This window comes from Nomascus leucogenys, chromosome 8, assembly GCF_006542625.1.
Source record: "Nomascus leucogenys isolate Asia chromosome 8, Asia_NLE_v1, whole genome shotgun sequence".
Taxonomy (NCBI): Eukaryota; Metazoa; Chordata; class Mammalia; order Primates; family Hylobatidae; genus Nomascus; species Nomascus leucogenys.
Genome location: NC_044388.1, coordinates 77,768,930 through 77,787,677, shown reverse-complemented (window position 1 = coordinate 77,787,677; position 18,748 = coordinate 77,768,930). Strand labels below are relative to the sequence as shown.

Genomic DNA, 18,748 nt, shown 5'->3' with positions numbered 1-18,748 from the left:
TATTATCATACCCATGATATTTTCAGATTGTATGAATTACCTTTGTTAGTCTTATCAATACTTTGAAAAATAAATGAAAGAGGAATGACAAATCAAGTAAGGAGTTGTTTCAAACTAGGTATCAAAAATTACAAAGATTTCAGAAAGTCTTACTCTAATTTTAGGCATGCATCTATAAACAAAAGCTATATATTTCCATTCACTTTTAAGAATCACCATTTCCTTTGCTTCGTGTTTTAATTTATTCCAACCATTTATATAGTTACAAACAACATACTTTTTGCTCCTGAGAAGATGGTAAACTGATCAACTATACATAAGCAGCTTGGTTAGAAAAAGTGTCCTTAACAAGGTCATAATTTAGGCATAAGAAGATTTATATATGTGTTCGTAAGAAAATATATTCTAATCACTGTTTTTGTTGTTGCTGCTATTGTTTATATTTGCTTGTTTGGTTGGTTCTTTGGTTGTTACCTATTCTAGTTTCAATTAGTATATCTTTTACAAGATTATCGACGTTTTGGGGGTTTTTTAAGTTGTTTTTGCCACAGATGTGGATATAGAAAGATTCGATATTTGGGACTTTAGTTTCTTGCAGTCGTTTTTGTTCTTGTTGTTTTTAATTCTCTTTCTTATAGAGTATTAAAAGTTAGCACCAAGTGATTCGGTAAAAGATGCCAACAGCTATCACAAATATATAATAACAGTGAAGTCTTCTTAAAGCAGTTACTATTAAATTGTTTTCCATCTTACTACCAAAGTTCAAAATGCTGTTTTAAAAGGTGTACTTGGTGAGTTTTATTGATTTTGACCACTGCTGTTCATTTATCAGTTTAACTGAGTTATGGCTCTTTATCACATCTTAGTGCCCAAAACTTCTAACCTGAAAAGAAAAAGAGAGAGAAAACTTTGTTACTGGCTTTCTGACAATGGCAGGGAGTGTGTTAAACCAGTGTAAAATTCAATTAAACTGTCTAGCCAGGTTTTTGAAGCTGAAATGCAGACCCTTTCTGTTAAGCTTCTTATTTTCCTGTGACCGACACCGGTGGATGCTGGGTTATGCCAAAACCAACAGGCTGTAAAGTACCTTGTTTCATGCTCCCAGCTGATCAATATTTTTATTTTCCAGGCTTGCACAGAAATCTGGAGGCAGTATCACCTAACGGTGAGTAGAAACACCTTTTTTATTTTCCCCAAGACCTAGCCTATTTACCCTTCTCTGAACTGCTGACCATAAAATATAGACAAGCATCTTCTGCTGGAAGATAATAAACATCTGAAGAGTTTTTGTACTGAGAAAGCAATAATATACTTTTTCTCTTTTCCCCTGCCCCCTACCCTATCTTCCTGTTCTTAAAAGAATTTAATTTTTCATTACTCACATCATTTAGTGATTACATCATGGTATCTCTTAGTCTTCCAGACTATATTCATTAAACTAAAGGGAAAAAGTATACTGGGAGCCTTAAAGAGTAATAATCCAGTGTCTTTAAAATGTTGTATTATCCACAGTCCACAAGCATTCAGTCCACAGTATCTTCAGTTGCCTTTACTGAAACGGTTACTGATATTTTTCAATGAACCTAGAAAAAGCTTAGTGTATATTTCATATAGAATAATTCAACTGTCATATCCTTAAGCCCTTCTTGACTTATTCAGAATGTATAAATATCTGCTTAATATCATTCAAGTTATTCCATTCCTAGTTTCCTTTTGTTGTGATTTTAGGCTAAGTAGAAGCAGAAAATACAGTTTGCTAGAGAATCTAATTGACTGGTGCTCAATATTATGAAGTTAGTTTACTTTTAATGTTCAGCTTAAATCATTTCAATAATTCACCATAACCCTACTACTCACTTCTTTTACTATATTAAATATGTTGTGCTAAGCAACAGACCATTATTCTTTTAATTATTACAGTTATATAACATAATATATATTAAATAAAAGTTGTTAAACATTGTTTCTTAAGGTTTAGCATAGTTAAAAGTTTTGTTTACACAAAGACAGGTTGTAAAAATACAAAGGGCAAAGTTCTTTCAAAACACGACTTTCTTCTTATCATTCTCCTTAGAGAAATAAAAGTAAACCAACAAGTAGACTCAAACTACCTGTCTGTCTGTCACAGGCCCAAGAGGCCATAAATTATATAAGGTGGTTTGTTTTTACATTTTGTGATTACCATTTAATTTATTTGAAGATTTTCAGTAGAAAGCTGTAACTCCTCAACTATTCCTCAAATCTCAAATTAGGATTTGTTAAAAACTTAAGTGTTATACCCAAAAATATATACATACCCATATATGTTACACATACATATTACAGATGTAATTCATCTGAATACATTAAGTTTGTGCTTATGTAGCAGTTTTTTTATCCTAACATAATATAGTGAAATCCTTACAGCCTAAACTTAATTAGAATCTAATTATATGTTATACTTTTCAAGATCACAGAGCTACTCTTCGTTACTATATAAAGTAATATCCTTATAGATTTGACATTACATTTATTTTAGCTTTTCCCCTAATTTAAACAATTCCAATCTTGAAGTGTAGGAAGTATGATTTTAAAGCTGCTCTTTTGATTATTTACACCTGTGTTCTTTTATATACCTATAGTTAAAGGGTAAAAATTTGTTTCAATGTAACAGAAATATTTGAAGGTTTGCTTAATATTTTAGACGTTCAGAAACATAAATTTTAAAAAGAATCATTAGGAAAAAATAAAATAAATTTACTTTTTAAGGAATTACGATATATTCTATTTATAGGTATAACAAATTCAATTTGAAAAGTTTGTTTGTTCCAATCTGGAATCCTGGTTAATTTTTTAAAATAATATTGAAGTTGCCATCACAGTTTATAAATTATCAAGTTGAAATTAATAATGAGTTTACTATGCAAGTATAAATATAAAACTAGCATGTTTATGAACCTGTGCATATATCAGTGTCTCTAAAATAAAATAGTTAAGTAATTATTTAAATTATCAGTATATGGACAATATCCAAATGTATGCAATGAAGCAATATTCAGTCTTGAATAAAAACAAGATGCATGGTGATTTTAGTCATCTTCAGCTCCTTTACTAGGCGATGGACTGCCATCTATTGACTCCTAGTAGCCCTCACACATGAATGTTGAGTCAAGCAGCACAATGACCAAGTAATGAAGCCTCGGTTAGAATTGTTACTACTTATTCATTTAAACCAGTGCTTAAAACTCTGGAGCTTTCTACACTTAAGCATTGATTATTTTTTCTAACTAAAATTGTCATATTTCTTATCCCAAATGATGGGAAACGTGATTAGTATCCAGTTTGGAGATGTTTATATTTGGGAGCTTTACAGTTGCTTTTATCTGCCTCCCAACTAGAGGGTCATTTACAGAACAACTTAAATTTTAACAGTAAAGTAATGTTTATCCAGGAATCATTTTCTTTAAAAACCAAAAAAGTCTATAGGTTAAACAGAATATTGTTTCTCAAACAAATAAGAAAGGTGGTGTAGTTGATTGTTATGAGTGAACTTTTGAAATATTCCAAATAAAAAATTCCTTAAAACACTTTCAGAACTAAGAAGAAAGTTATAGAAGTGTTCACTATTTTCAACAATTTCAAGAAAAATAAAATGAAATATCTTCAACAACCTGTATATGAATAGAATAGCTTTTTAATCAGCTAGACTCGACTACATTAATAAAAGCTAAAGACCATCATTCTAAAGGGTTCATGCTAATAAAACTAAAAAGACTACATATACACAAACATCCGTATTATAACAACCATCTGGTGACACCATCTTTCTATGTTTTAATGGTTCTAAAATTATATAATTTAATGTCTTTATCAATTTGGAGACCATGAAAAAAGAAAAAAAAAATTGTTTTTACTTAAAAAGTACAAAATTTCCTCAAATAGTTAATATTTTTACCTCCTTCAAAAATGTTTAGAATGTTTTTAAATGTTTAATAATATAGCTAAAATATAACTTCTTGTATTTTCATTTCTGCTACATTTTCAGATTTTTATAGAGCCTGACTTTTAATGTTCTTTTTCATCTTTCAAATAACTCATTCTAGATAAAATTTTCCCTCTTTATTCAAGAAAGAATGTCCCTTCCCCCACCCCCTGTCATTTCTACTCTCATTTGTATTAAAAATCCTAGGCCAATATGGCCACCAACAGAGTTTTACAACCAACAGAATTTTTAACTAGTAGAGGCTATGATTTGACATGAGTTGGACATTTGGCTAATCTTGTTTTTAATCTACTTACTTTAAAAAGTAACCAGGAGTTTGCTATTTGAGGGCTGTATGTGTTAAGAATCGAAAAGGACAATGCATCTTTTATGTTTAATTTTGCATTTGATTTCTTTGTGTGCATTGTTAAAATGTATTTCAACCCTACTGCCTTTTAACTGAAGATTTAAGCAGGAAGCAAATGTAACTGTTTTAGAAGAATTAAGCCTTAAGTGTTTTTTTATATATAATGTTTTGAATGCCTAGAATTCACACTTCAAAAAATGGAATATTTGTTATCCGGGAAATGGAGAAGAGTAGAGAAATGAGTGTGCTTGCCTTCCTTTCTGGCCTAGGAAAGGCTTATGGCCACAGTTTGTCAGGTTATATCTTATAAACCATAAGTAACAATATTACGTTTCATTTTGCCGCTTAGTTTTCTGTCCTTACCTGGAAATACCCATTTAGAAATGTATTTTTTGTGTTTTCACAGTTTGGAGTTTTATACTGAGTGAGAATGTTATTCTCTAAAGCATTCTATGCCATACTACAGAGTGGGTACCCCTAAATGTCAACAGATTTGGACTTAACTCTAGAACTATGTTTTACAGTCCAGAAGGAAGGAATAAGAAGGTGGTTTTGGTTCTGAGACTATAGCTATGCAAAAGCCTTTATCCTGAGATTGTGATGCAAGATAGGATAGATGATTTTCTAATTGCCTAATGCTAACATGGAATGTTTTTCTTTTAAAATAACTTAAAATGTGAAATGAAGAGATTCAAAAAGTCAGCCAGAATCTTTTCCTTTCCTGGTTAATTGGGTATATGTTGGGATTCCTAAATACCTTTCTGAGAGGTCCTTGGCTACATAAGCAGATATGTAAAAACCATAATAACCCCATCCACACAGTAGATATCAAGTGATAGGTCTGTTTTTCTCTGTGTGCGCTTTGGCGTATTTAAGAAAATAGAACTGGTTACATACTGTCTTATAAAATGCTAAATAACTCCAAAATCTCATTTTGGAGTTATCTAAACACCATTTTTATTGGTACCATTTTTGAGGCCTAGCACATAGGTTTTCATAAACTAATACATTATATATAAGTTCATTTTGTAAGCTTTTGTTTTGGTAGTTCAACTTACTTTGCACACTTCTTCAAGAACAAGAAATACTCTTGTATAAATTATAGTTTTTTTCCTCTGTATCTGGTACTGCTGTTTTAATGTTTTGATTGACCAGGTGTTGCTATTGAGACATTATGTCTCTGTCAAATTGTCAGAGGTTTAGTTTTCATTTAAAATGCCCTTAGTACTAAAATACTACTGAGGTGAACGTGATTGTGCTCTGATCATTCAGAAGGCACATGACTCTTTTGTAGTGCTTCAGGGCCATCTTTCCATTATAGTACTATAAAATAAATCAGACTGGTTTATCTTTTGAGTTACTTGGTGTCTGAATAACAAGATTTTTTTTTGAATAAGCATCGATGACTTGTAATAGTCCATCTCTGATAACAGAGATAGAAAATACATTTGGAGAATGACTAAAATTTTTAAAGATTTTTCAAATGCAAAATAATATATGAATAGTTTTATGTTATTTAAATACTTGTCTTGTTCTTAAAGAACTTGCTGTTAAAATTATAATAATTTTTACTTCAGTCTTCTCATATTTTGAGTTTAGTAGGAACGATAATTACTACATTTACAGAGTAAGTCAACTGATTTTTTTTTTAATCTTTATTTCACTGGCATGTGGAACCACATTTTGCCAGAACTTATCATTGGAAAATGCAATTTCAAAGCAAATGAAACCTGAATTATCAATCTCAATAAATGAGATTCTTTTAAAAATAAATACAATTTGCTAAATCATCAAAAAGCAATTTTCTAAAGCTACTGTAAAGGAAAGGGGGAAAAATGAATGTTGTGAATTATAAATGCATATGTTATTTTTCCTCGCATAACATTTCCTCAAATATTTAGAAATTGTATGTATGCATATTTATTTGTGAATGGAGATAGAATAAGATCATTTAGATTTGGGTGTAATTTTTATTTATTGGAGCACTTATGAGAACCTTAGTATTTTCTTTACAAAGAAATACTGAAGTGTTCACTCCTTCAATTCTGAAGTTACTTGATTTTCAGTATTTTAATGCAAATACTAATTTGGTTTAAATGGGAAATCAATATGGCATATTTTGCATAGTTTTTTCCTTGCATTAATATATTTAGATAATATCAAGTACTTTATGATGGTAATCCTAATGTAGATTTAAGTGTTTCAGATAATGAAGCAATGAGAAGTATGCAGCCTTCACACAATTTAGGAAAGATTTATCATAAATGTTTTGGCATGGAAGCAGCTGTGCTTTTGCCATCTTCTAAATATCTTTAATGATCTACTCACTAGTCATCATGAATTTGGCTCATATTTTTAGATATTAGATGTTGTTCAATAATCAAATCATTGAATCTGAAGTTCTACTATAAATAGTGACTTCCTTTCTTTATTTGACGGAAAAAGTCGCTGTGCTTTTTATTCCTGCCCCTAGTGGCTGGGGGCAAAGACCAGTATATTTAGGACTTAAATATTTCTCACATGGACTTAAAGTTGTACTTCTGTTTTGAAAATGGAAAGAAGTACTTGTTGTGGTCATCTGTTTTCTTATCTGTTAACAAATGTTTATCCTGAGGATGACAAATGGAGCATCACGTTTGGACTTTTTTTTATTACCCTTTCCTCTCTTCCCCATGTGTGTTCAGCATTACTTAGAAAGGAGTTATAGTTGGTCATTATAGGAACAATTTATTCTTGATTATTAAATACTGTGGTAATTAAATTTCATTTCTAAGTGCTACTTATTTTAACATATATAACACACTTTAAAAATCTTTTTTAAAACCCATAGTATTCATATAATCTCAAAGAAAACTACATTTCTTTCCTTAAAAAAATTAAAATATGGAACACTTCATGAATTTGCATGTCATCCTTGCTCAGGGGCAAAACTACGTTTCTTTTTACTTGCAACTCAGCACTTTGAAAGAGTGACCCTATTACAATAAAAATGAATATAAATATAAACAAATAGTCTTAGATTTTCCAAAATTAATACAGTTTACCATTGTACAGTATCTAACTATATAATAAATTATAGTTTTAAAATCTTAAGTGTTGAGTGATGCCAATTCTTTGTCATGTTACGTACACATAAAGAGTGTAGAAGTATTATGTAGATAACTTTAGCATATTCAAGTGATTATTTCGCATATGTGCTTTGAACAGGTATTTCATGCCATTTATTAATTATATTCCGAGTGATCAAACTTGCCATAGTCTTTTCTGGACATTTCAGTCCAACAGTAAATGTAGATAAAATATACTAGAGCATTGATATTTGTATTAGACATTCATTTTGGTAGTCATGCATGTAAGTGACATGGTAGATTACAGTAATTCCTAAAGGTCTGAAGTATTTAGGAATCAATTAGTTACAATCATGATCAACCATAACCTTTAAGGGTTTGGATCGATCATTCGAATAATCTGCAGGAAAAGACTCCTGAAAAGACTCCTAAAAAGAATCCTTTACTTGTTAACATGAACAGTCTCTCTGAACTAGTGTTGTATTTTCTGTTACGTTATAAGCTGTGGTGATAAACTTAAGTTTAAGGTTTCAAAAGTACAGTATTTTCAGTGACTAAAAGTTAATGAATTATTGTTAAAATCAGTCAGATTTTAGACTTAAAATTTATTAGTCATTTGATCCCTATATATCAGAAATTCAAGGGTGTTATGTGTGGGTTTTTTGGTACATTTATAAGTATTTTCTTCCAGCTATTTTGAGGTTGGTGCAATGGTCCTCCAAGACCAACAACTCTGGTGTTTAAGAAATACCAAAAACAAATGAAGAAATATGTTACCTCTTTAGAAAGCATTTAACAAAAAAATATGTTTAATATCTTTGGGATTAAATTAGAACTTCACCTTAATTGGTATACCAGTACATAGATAGTGCACATGTCAAAACAAGAATTATTTAAAGTGAGTGTTGAGAAAATTTTTATTAGCTTTGTAAAAGGAATGCACATGTGTGTATCAACTGGTAATAAAGCTACTAGATAATTTTCATTCCATTTTTCAATAATCATGTAGAACTGAATCCATTGGGTAAATTATAAGATCATCTTTATAATTTTGTAATGCATCCATTTTACATAAATATGTTTCTTTACATTGATTTGTGGATTACCCCACATTTTTGTTCAGTTAGGAGAACTAAGTTTTGGGTTGTGTCTTTGTTTATACAATATCAATTTTGTTTTCTTGGATCTCTCACATTTCCTTTGTTTACAGTTGTACATTTCCTCCCTGTTTTTACCAGGCCTTAGAAAACTGTGCTGTACAGTTGGGCCAGAAGGGCAAGCAAATTTCTGAGGAAATTACTAGGTAGCATTTTTTTTTATCACAATAGAGAAAAGAATGCCAGCTTTGGGATTGGACTGTGGTTCAGAGTCTGAGTCTTTCCTCATATACTAAATGTGCAAACATAGTTAAAATATTTAACTTCTAAAGTCCTCAGTTTCTTCATCTGAAAAATGGGGATAATGCCTTGTAGGATTTTTGTAAGTATACGATGAGATGATAAATATAAAATACAATACCTGACAGATAGAGCATGTTAAACATTGCAGGCTGTACTGCAGCAAACCCAAAGGCATCACACACCTGTAGAGATGGCCTCTGGACTGACGTCCCAAACTCAGGTTGTTATAATGTCTTCTGCCCAACATTAGGAGATTCCTAAGGACCTCTTTACTCTGTCTCCTAACAATGTTTCCTTCTTATATTTATTGAAGAGAATCTTTTGTTAACAAAATTATTTACCTCAGTTTTCATTGTCTAATTATTTATACTTGTCTTATTCTTTTCCATTTAGGCTACTTCCTTTCCTAATGAAAATAACTATATAAAATGTATATCATAAAAATGCAATATCACTTTGAAAATGTATATTAATAAATGTGTGAGTCTTAAGTGATAACTTCAGTACCATCTGAATATAGTTCTCTATCATAAGCAAATAAATTATATAAATATTTTCTCTGTATACAAATGATGAGAATAATATGAAATTGAAAAATTCACCCAAACATAAACATACCCCAATTAGAATACTTTCTGCTAGGGGTAGAGGGCTTATGTTAATCAGATAAGAAATGAGACAAAATAGCATATCAGTTTTTTGCACTTCAGGTAAAACTACTTTATGCCTTCACATGATTAATGCCAAAAACCGCCTGATTTCATAACAAAATGTAGTGGTATAAGAGCTGGGTCAGTTCTGCAGACTTCCAGCTGTATTCTCAGATAGGTCCAGCGAAAAAGGCAACTCAAACTTAAGCGCTTTATCAGTACATGCAGTTTGTATTCTTTCAAAGAGCATTCCTATTTCATGTTTGTTCCTTGTTTTAAGACAAGCAAAGGCTCAGATGGAACATATTGTAAAAGCAAAAGAACATTACTTCCGTCTGCCTTCTAACAGGTCCTTGCAGCTGTGGAATTCCCTGCCTTTGTGACCGATGGTTAAGAGTATTACAGTGGAATAAGCAGAGTTGGGATGGCAGGTGGTGGGAGGGCCATGTGTTGTAAGTCATGTGGAGTTATGGTAAAAATGAAAATCCTGGGGTTTATTTGCATCCCCCATGTATTAGCTAATAAACATAATAGAGCTATGGTTCTATTATTCTATAATTTTTTTATTGAGGTTCATGTACAATCACATGCAAAATATAGTAGCAGATTTGAATATGTTAAGCATTTCGTATGGTTGGAAGATGTATATTAGTGTGATTTCTATGTTTTATAGTCTAGCCCAATAAACATTCAGATAAAATGTCCATGGATTTACACATTTATGTGTTCTTTTCTGTCCCTTCCCCCTACATCCTGTCTCCATGCCTTCATCCCTCCATCCTGCATCAAAGCTTGTGGTCCTTCTCCATCCATGTACTAAATGGTTTCTTTGTAAACCAAGCCATTTGTCCACCATTGTTTGGGGTCCAAACGGTGGTAAGATACCCTGTCACCGATCCCGCATGCTATGAATGGCAGCTCCTCTCTGGACAATTGGCAGAGGGGCCGAGAAATATTCCTGAGAGGATTATTTAACCTTTCAATTTAGAGGGCACAAAGCCTGGCTGATTAATGAACTTTCTGATGGGTGCCGATAAGCGGATCTATTTCTTTATTTCCCCTAAAAGTGATTCCTTCTTCTGTCCATATTACTATAATCTTAAACATAAAACGTGGCAAATAGATTAAAAAACAGCACTAAAGAGTTTATCTGGCTGGCAAACTGAAGGAGCTAAATTAAAATTGGTAATGACAGCAGTGGCTCAGCCTCATATATGGTTTTTAAATGCACTGTGTATTTTGAAGAGACTTATTCTCCAGCTCGCCTGGTAATGACTGCTTTTGGTGCACAGTCTGGGGCTGGCTTCTGTTATCCCCACCCCACCCCACCCACCCACCCCACCCCCAAAAAAATGAGTTGTGTTATCTGGATGGCTGCAGACACATACGCATCCCCCTTTCTCACTGCATGGGCAGACAAGGTCGATAGCATTACAAGGTATTTGTGGCAGTGCTTGTTTCAGTTTTCAGAGCTGCCAGTTTCCAGGCGGATTTGAATTACAAAAGAAGAAGCTGGCATGAAAATTGAAAGGTTTTATCGGCTGGTCTGAAGCCTCATAGCACATTGCTTATTTATGCAGTCCATTTGCACCAGGAAATATAAAAAGGAAATACATTTTTAAAATAAGGCCATAAAGACTCAGATATGTTTAAGATGGCAAATAAAATATAGATACCTATAATATCTTTCCAGGAAACGATTTTCACTTAATGTTGCACATTACTTCAGAAGAGCATTTATGTTGCTGTCATAAATTTGTGCGTTTGTGTCACTATGTAGGTAGTCTCCGGGGATTAAGAAGGAAGCCTTTGCTAACTTACTTTAAAATTAAAATAGACGGAGGGATAGCTCTGCAGTTTGAGAGCTACATTGGAAATATTTAAATAGGGTGGTGTATTAAACTTAAACTAACATTTTTGCATTCCATGTAAAATTAGCTATGGCCCAACGAATAAATGCTACTACCTTTAGAGAAAATTGGGATGCTTTTTAAGCCACGAAGATTTGGAGCATTCAGGAAGTGAATTACTCTGATCCTTACTGTGTTGCGTATGTTCATTGTTCTCTGCTTACTGAGGTTTTCTTTTTGTTGTTGGAGTTGTTTTGACAGGGGGAGTATCCCATTTACAAAAAGAAAGGTTATAAATTAATAAGCTTAATAGCTCATTTTTATAAAACTCGTGCTTCTTTTTAGTCTTCAAATATATTATATTTTAGATTTTGCATGGTGGTTAATGTTGTGAATATATAACCCTTTCACTGTTGGAAGTTATACCAACAATTTATATCTATTTACATTACTTTAATGTAGTTTCGATTTACTGAAAAAGATACAGTGATGTAATCCCTTATACTCTTGACTACATAAAATGAAGACATAAGTATACAAACATAAAGTAGTGCAAGGCCTTGAGTGATTGGTCATTCGCAGCTTTTCAACCCATTGGTTTATAAAATTTCAGTGTATCCAAAAGAGAAGTAGGGAGGAAGTTACAGAGATACAGGAAATATAAAATAACTAAAGCAACACACGTTATTCTGCAGTTCAAATGAACACTCTTTAAGAATCTCTTTTCCAATAAGGCAGATTACTCTCAGGTAAACCATGAGAGATGCATTTTTTTACTATTTTTATTTTCACTTTTTTTACCAGTGTCTGGTACCTTTCCCATGTTTTCATGACCTGGACTAATTACTTCATGTAGTTGTTTTGTTTTTTTTTTTAAACAGAGAAAATATCAAAAGCATACACGTCTGTTGCATGCTAATGATGTGCTGTACATTTTTTCATGAATTTTCATAAGGATTTTTTCTACGTAGCATGTGTGGCTTAATGATGTAATCACCCGATAGACTAGAAAATGCTCCAAAGGAGACGTTCCGGTCTGTTGTGTACATAATACATGTTTCAAAAATCTGCCTAATTAAGGAATTACCCAATGGATTGGGAGTCTGTTGGGTACATGACATGGTTTTTTAACACATAAAAATATTATGTATATATGGTACACATGGTACTTTTAATGTCATTTTTAACATATGAGGAAAATTAGTAGCAATGTCCACTAGAATACAGGAGAATTCTGTTTTTTCACTAAGAAAAAATAAAAGCTTTAAAAACAGCACTCTTTAAAAATAATTCTAAAGCCATTAGCTTGGAGAAGATTCCTCCTAGTATTCCTGAAAGGGAAGTAATACTGTCAGTATTTGCCAGAACAGTGTACAAATGGAAGACTTTGTCCAAAACCACAGTTGAAGTAGGCCTAGAGTTCAGGTCCCAGGTGTGAGGATCTACCTCAGAAAAACACCTTAAAGGGAGGAAGGGGAACAGTTTTTGGCTTTTTTGTAATACAGCATCATCTTCGTTGTCTCACAGCCTCTGCTTTGGTTCAGTTCACTATAAAACAGTTTGCCTAACTTTTAGGTTTCTTTATTTGATTCCTTTAGGCCCCAGATATTCCAGACCCACTCCTACCCCTTGGATATATACTAATTACAATTCTGTTGGTGTTCGTATTTTAAACAATCCCAAAGGAGAGTGAAAGTATCCATTCTTCTTTCCTTGACTACTCTTTATAAAATGAAATAAAAATTTAGAAAAGTATATCTGATCTCTAGAGTAGCCAGTAGAAAGCAATATCTTGGCTGGGTGCAGTGGCTTATGCCTGTAATCCCAATACTTTGGGAGGCCAAGATGGATGTATCACTTGAGGTCAGGAGTTTGAGACCAGCCTGGCCAACATGGTGAATCCCCATTTCTATTAAAAATACAAAAATTAGCCAGGCACGGCGGCGGGCACCTGTAGTCCCAGCTACTCAGGAGGCTGAGGCAGGAGAATCGCTTGAACCCAGGAGGTGGAGGTTGCAGTAAGCCAAGATCGCACCACTGCACTCCACCCTAAGCGAGACTCTGTCTCAAAAAAAGAAAAAAGAAAGCAATATCTTGAAGTAGAAAGGTATATTTTAAATTTAAACTTTTGTTCTGCTCAAATTCCAAAATGATGCTGTTAGATCACCTCAACTAATAGACTTTGAATATGATGACAAGCTTTTGGTTTGGGGTAACATTTTCTTGAGAAGTCCTGTTTGATTACTTGGGTTAGGTTTTTTAGATACATGAGTATTGGGATAAAGGTTGTCCTATTTGTGAGTTTATAGGAAGAATAAATTGATTTGGAAATATGAAAGAATAAGGTTGTTCTCAAATATGAAAATCATATTGATTGAAGAGGTGCCTAGACACATGTGATTTAGTCAGTGAGATTGGAGCCAAGCTCTACTTTTCTCAGTGTTACATTTGGTTATGAATGCATTTACCTCAGGTATTTAATATATGTCATATAGCAAACTGGATTAATAAATAGAAACATATAGTGTAGTCTTTAAGCATATGTGTGATTATAAAAATAAATCCATTTTGCATTCACAGAATAGAAAATACCCTTTAATTAGTGAAATTGATTACATATCGTATATAGTAATGAGCTTCAGCTAGATGCAAGCCCTCATTGGATCAAAGTCAGTTTAGATAAGGGCAGCTGAAGGTCACAGAGGGAGATGCCCAGCAGGTTCATTTGCATAAAAAATTACTGTTAGAAATAGGACACTGAGGCAGCTCTAGCATTTTGATCTCTTGGCCTTTGTCATGGAGATTCCTAGTAGTGAAGGGAGTAAGGCCAGTGTCCCAGATAATGATTAACTGTTTTAATGGCATTCATTCATTCATTCCACACTAACTACTCATGCAGAAAAAAGGGTTATGTAAAATGACATTAGAAGAAAATCATTTGTAATCGTTGCATCGGGCTGCACTTTGAGGAGACATTAGGAGTAAATCCGTGGCGTGGTAGGCTTATGCTTTATCTTCTGATATTTACTGAGTTTACTGGTGCATGAAAAGCTTTCAGCAAGAATAGCAGATGGGATGGACCTTTCATAGGTAATGCTATCTACCAGGTTATTACTTCTATATATTGATAGTAAAGTAATCTCCAAGATATCACCCTACAAATATAGATTATTTAAATGTCTGCAACCAAAAAAAAAAGAAATACAAAAGACCTGCTTTTATAAGTAATTAATTTGGTATCCATTGGGTCAAAGTCTTTAGATAAATTTTTTGACTTAAAAAAGTTCACAAAAACTACATTCATTGCCTTGCATTTAACTTTTTGTCAGCAGTACAGGCACGTATGACAGAACACTGAACTTAGAGCTAATCAGTTGACACATTCTGCTTTAAATTGGACCTTTACTGTTAATTAAAAATAAAGACATGCTCCAAGGCATAAGTATTGAGTCACAAATTTATATTTCTAACACAATAGCTTAGAGATTTTTGTTAGATCATAGTATGAAAACTTGTCCACTGGAAACCACTATTGAGTTTTCAGTACTGTGTTCTAATACAGAAATGTTCTCTAATTAGGTAAGATCTAGGCTGATTTCATTCCTATTAAGCCCTAGTACATGATAGTTTATTAAAATGAGAGTATGTAGATAGCGTTTGTCGTGTCATTTACTAATTAATTATTGTGAAACAGTTTAGAATTTCATAGCACAATATACTGTTGCTATTTTTATTAGTAATAATGGAAGTTTTTAACTAGTGACATTATTCAGATGAATGAACATCCACATGTTTACATTTCTTTCAGGGGCTAAATTTGAGATTCCTTTAAAATAAAATAAGAAGTGTCAACATGAAACATGCTTTCAAAATCTCGATTAAGAAGGATCTCTTTGTCCCTGTTACTATAAGACTGAGTTCCTATTCACTTTGCATTACTAATTACTTCCTGATTTTGTCAGAGTATATATCACATTCTCAGTGTGAAGTAGGGGAGACAATAAGGAAGCTGTATTATTAATTTATTCAAGCTTTTTAATATATTTAAGCATGATTTGATAGATTTTCCCTTAATGACATAAAAAATTAATAGTTTCCTGAAGTATGCAAATTTTTATTAACAATAGCTAAATTGTATTGGATGCTTACTATAGGCCATGTGCTTTACTTATGCATTACCTCATTATTCATTCATTAATATTTACTGAACTACTACTATATGCCTGGCCCTATTCCAGGAGCTGAAGTACAGCAGTGAACAAAAACAGACAAAAATCCCTGCCCTCACAGAACTTACTTTCTCCTAGCCTGGGGGTGGGGTTGGCAGTGGATAGGTAGTAAAATATATAGTATGTCAGATATGATAAGTGCCATGGAGAGTTTTGTTTGTTTGGTTGGTTGGTTGGTTGGTCTTTTTAAAATAAAATGGCAGTACAGCAGGATAGGGAGTACAGATTGGAGGGAGCTAGCCATTTTAAATAAGGTGGTCAGGAAGGCCTTACTGAGAAGATGACATTTGAGCCAAGGCTTGAAGGAAATGAAGGAGTGCACCATGTTAAATCTGGGAGAAGAGTGATGCAGGCAGATCAGGTAGCTGGTGCAAAGCACTGAGGTGGCAGAGAACAGTGAAAAGGCTAGCATGACAGGCTTGCTGTGAGGGAAAGTAATGGGAGATGAGGTTAGAGAGGTGGGAGGATGCAAATTACAGGCCATTGTAAAGTTTTTGGCTTTTACTCTGAGATGAGAAGCTATTAGAGAGTTTTGAGCTGAGAGTGATATGTTCTGATTTGCATGCTATAAGGATCATCTTTTGGCCGGGCGCGGTGGCTCACGCCTGTAATCCCAGCACTTTGGGAGGCCGAGGTGGGCGGATCACAAGGTCAGGAGATCGAGACCATCCTGGCTAACACGGTGAAACCCCATCTCTACTAAAGATACAAAAAATTAGCCGGGCGCGGTGGCAGGCGCCTGTAGTCCCAGCTACGCGGGAGGCTGAGGCAGGAGAATGGCGTGAACCCCGGGGGGCGGAGCCTGCAGTGAGCCGAGATCGCGCCACTGCACTCCAGCCTGGGTGAAAGAGCGAGACTCCGTCTCAAAAAAAAAAAAAAAAAAAAAAAAGATCATCTTTTGTTTAGAGTAGGCTGTAGAGGGCAAGGATAGAAGCAGAGAGACCAGTTACCATGTTCTTGTAATCATCCAAACGAGAGTTGAGTAATTGGACCAGGACAGTACTGGTAGAGTGGAAAGAGGTGGATGTATTTGCAGAGCCAACAAGCTTTGCTGATGGGCTGGGTATGAGGTATAAGCAAGAGACAAGTTAAGGTTGTCCGTTTTTAGCCTAAGCAACTGGAAAGACAAAGTTGCCGATGAGATGGGAAAGATTTTGGGAGGAACGTATTTGGGGTGGGGGAAGAACAGGATTTTATTTTAACTAACTAAATTTGAAGTGCCTGTTAGACATTCTAATAGAGATACGTGAGTGTAGAGTTAACAGAGATCAAGGCTGAAGATAGAATTTTAGAATGGCAAGGATAAAGGTTAATGTAAATCTATACTGTTAGATGAGAGCAGATTAAATAGAGAAGAAAAGCAGTCTAAGGACTAAGCCCTGGGGCACTGCAGTGTAATTGGACAGAGAGATGGATAGAAACCAACAAAGGAGACTGCAGAAGAAATAGCCTATGAGATGGAAGAAAACTAGGAGAGTGTGTTGTCTGGGAAGCTAAGTGAAGAATCTATTGCAAAAGGAAGTGGTCACCTGGTCAGGTTTTACTGATAGGTTGTTATGTAAGATGAGTATGTTTCATTTATGCCTCACAGCAGTGTTAATGAGGGAGCACTCTTACTGTTATTATCCCCGTTTTACAGATGAGTAAAATGAAGGAAAGACCATGTAAATAACTTGACTAAGGTCATATAGCCAGTAAATAGTGGAGCCCACATTAGAACATAATCCCAAAATGCATTGGATAACTAAATTTTATCAGAGCATCCGGGTCTTAGGAAGAGTTTGCCAATTTTGCCCTTGATTGCCCCCAGTCCTTAAAATCCTTTTCTTCCATGCTTTTTCTTTGAATAAGCCAAACATATATCTTTGTATTATGTGTGTGTACATATATAGTACATGCACATATCCATACACTTGTATATGCCTGTACTGTCTCTGTGAACACGAGAATCTCGTAACAGTAGTTGCCGTTGAGGAAAGGGGAACTGAGTGAGAACAGAAGTGGGAGACAGACTTCTCACCCCACCTTTTAGTGTCTTTTGAATTGTGTGCCATGTGCTTGTTACTGATTGTAAAATATTTAATTCTTTAAAATCTAAATAACTCATTTAGGATTCATTCTATAGCAGCAAGACATATGATTTGTTCTTTCAGGCTCTGGCCTAACAGCATCTCAGAAGAAATTGTGCTGATGCAGTTTTTTAGTAGAAAATATGTATTTGATGCACACTTAATTCCATTTTGTAGGCCTCAGCCTCCCTAGTGCTTTCATCTTTTAAAATCTTTACTATATTTGCTCTTCCATCTATTATCTCCGTATTCCTCGCGGTGTCTATTACAATGTATTGTACAAAGTAGGAACTCAATAACTTTTGAATGAAAAATTCCTACTAAGGGATAAATACATGAGAACTACCTGTTATTTCCTCAAATTTAGGCAATAAAATAACTAAATTCGGAAAAATTCCGTGAAACTTTTTCTAGTGCACTCAATTAGTAGCAGAGATTTTCAGTGTTTGTATCTACTTTCGCCACCTTTATTGGTGCATAACTTATTTCCACTCTCTGTTGAAGTCTTTAATACCTACTCATTCACCACCTATTTGTTTGTTGAGCACTTCCTATGTTCTAGGTCAGGGGTCAGCAAACTTTTTCTATAAAGAGCCAGGTAGTAAATATTTTAGCCTGGCAGGCCATATGGTCTCTGTTATAACTCTATCCTTATAGCATGAAATCAACCATAGAAAATTTGTAAACTAATGTGTATGCCTGTGTTCCAATAAAACTTTATAGACACTGCAATTTGAATTTCACATAATTTTCATGTGTTGCAAACTATTCTATGGTGATTATTATTCTTTTAGCCATTAAAAAATGTAAAACCAGCTGGGCACAGTGGTTCACTTCTGTAATCCTAGTGCTTTTGGAGGCCAAGGCAGGAGGATTGCTTGAGCCCAGGAGTTCGAGACCAGCCTCAGCAGCATAGCAAGACCCCCATCTCCTAAAAAACTTAAAAGATAAGTTATGTCTTATATTTGCACAAACAAACATAAATAGAAATATTTGTGAACATAGACCTTTTCAGAGAGCATTTATTATTTGGGGAGTGGATGATCCTTTTTATCATCACAATCCCTGCTGACAGCTACCAACTAGTTATTGATCACCTACCATTAGCTTCAAACCCATCATGGGCATCCCATGCCACTTAAAACAAATCCGAT

General features: G+C 34.0%; 1 protein-coding gene across 3 annotated transcripts in view; it reads left to right on the top strand.

Annotated features, from left to right (window-relative positions):
• Nucleotides 1–18,748, top strand: part of ZCCHC7 (zinc finger CCHC-type containing 7) — a 236,930-nt gene that overhangs the window by 204,156 nt on the left and 14,026 nt on the right. For all 3 annotated transcript variants that reach the window (XM_003263319.3, XM_030817452.1, XM_012509128.2), the window contains one exon: nucleotides 1,130–1,165. In XM_003263319.3, the coding sequence (XP_003263367.1) occupies nucleotides 1,130–1,165 (36 nt within the window). The remainder of the gene's footprint in view (nucleotides 1–1,129; nucleotides 1,166–18,748) is intronic.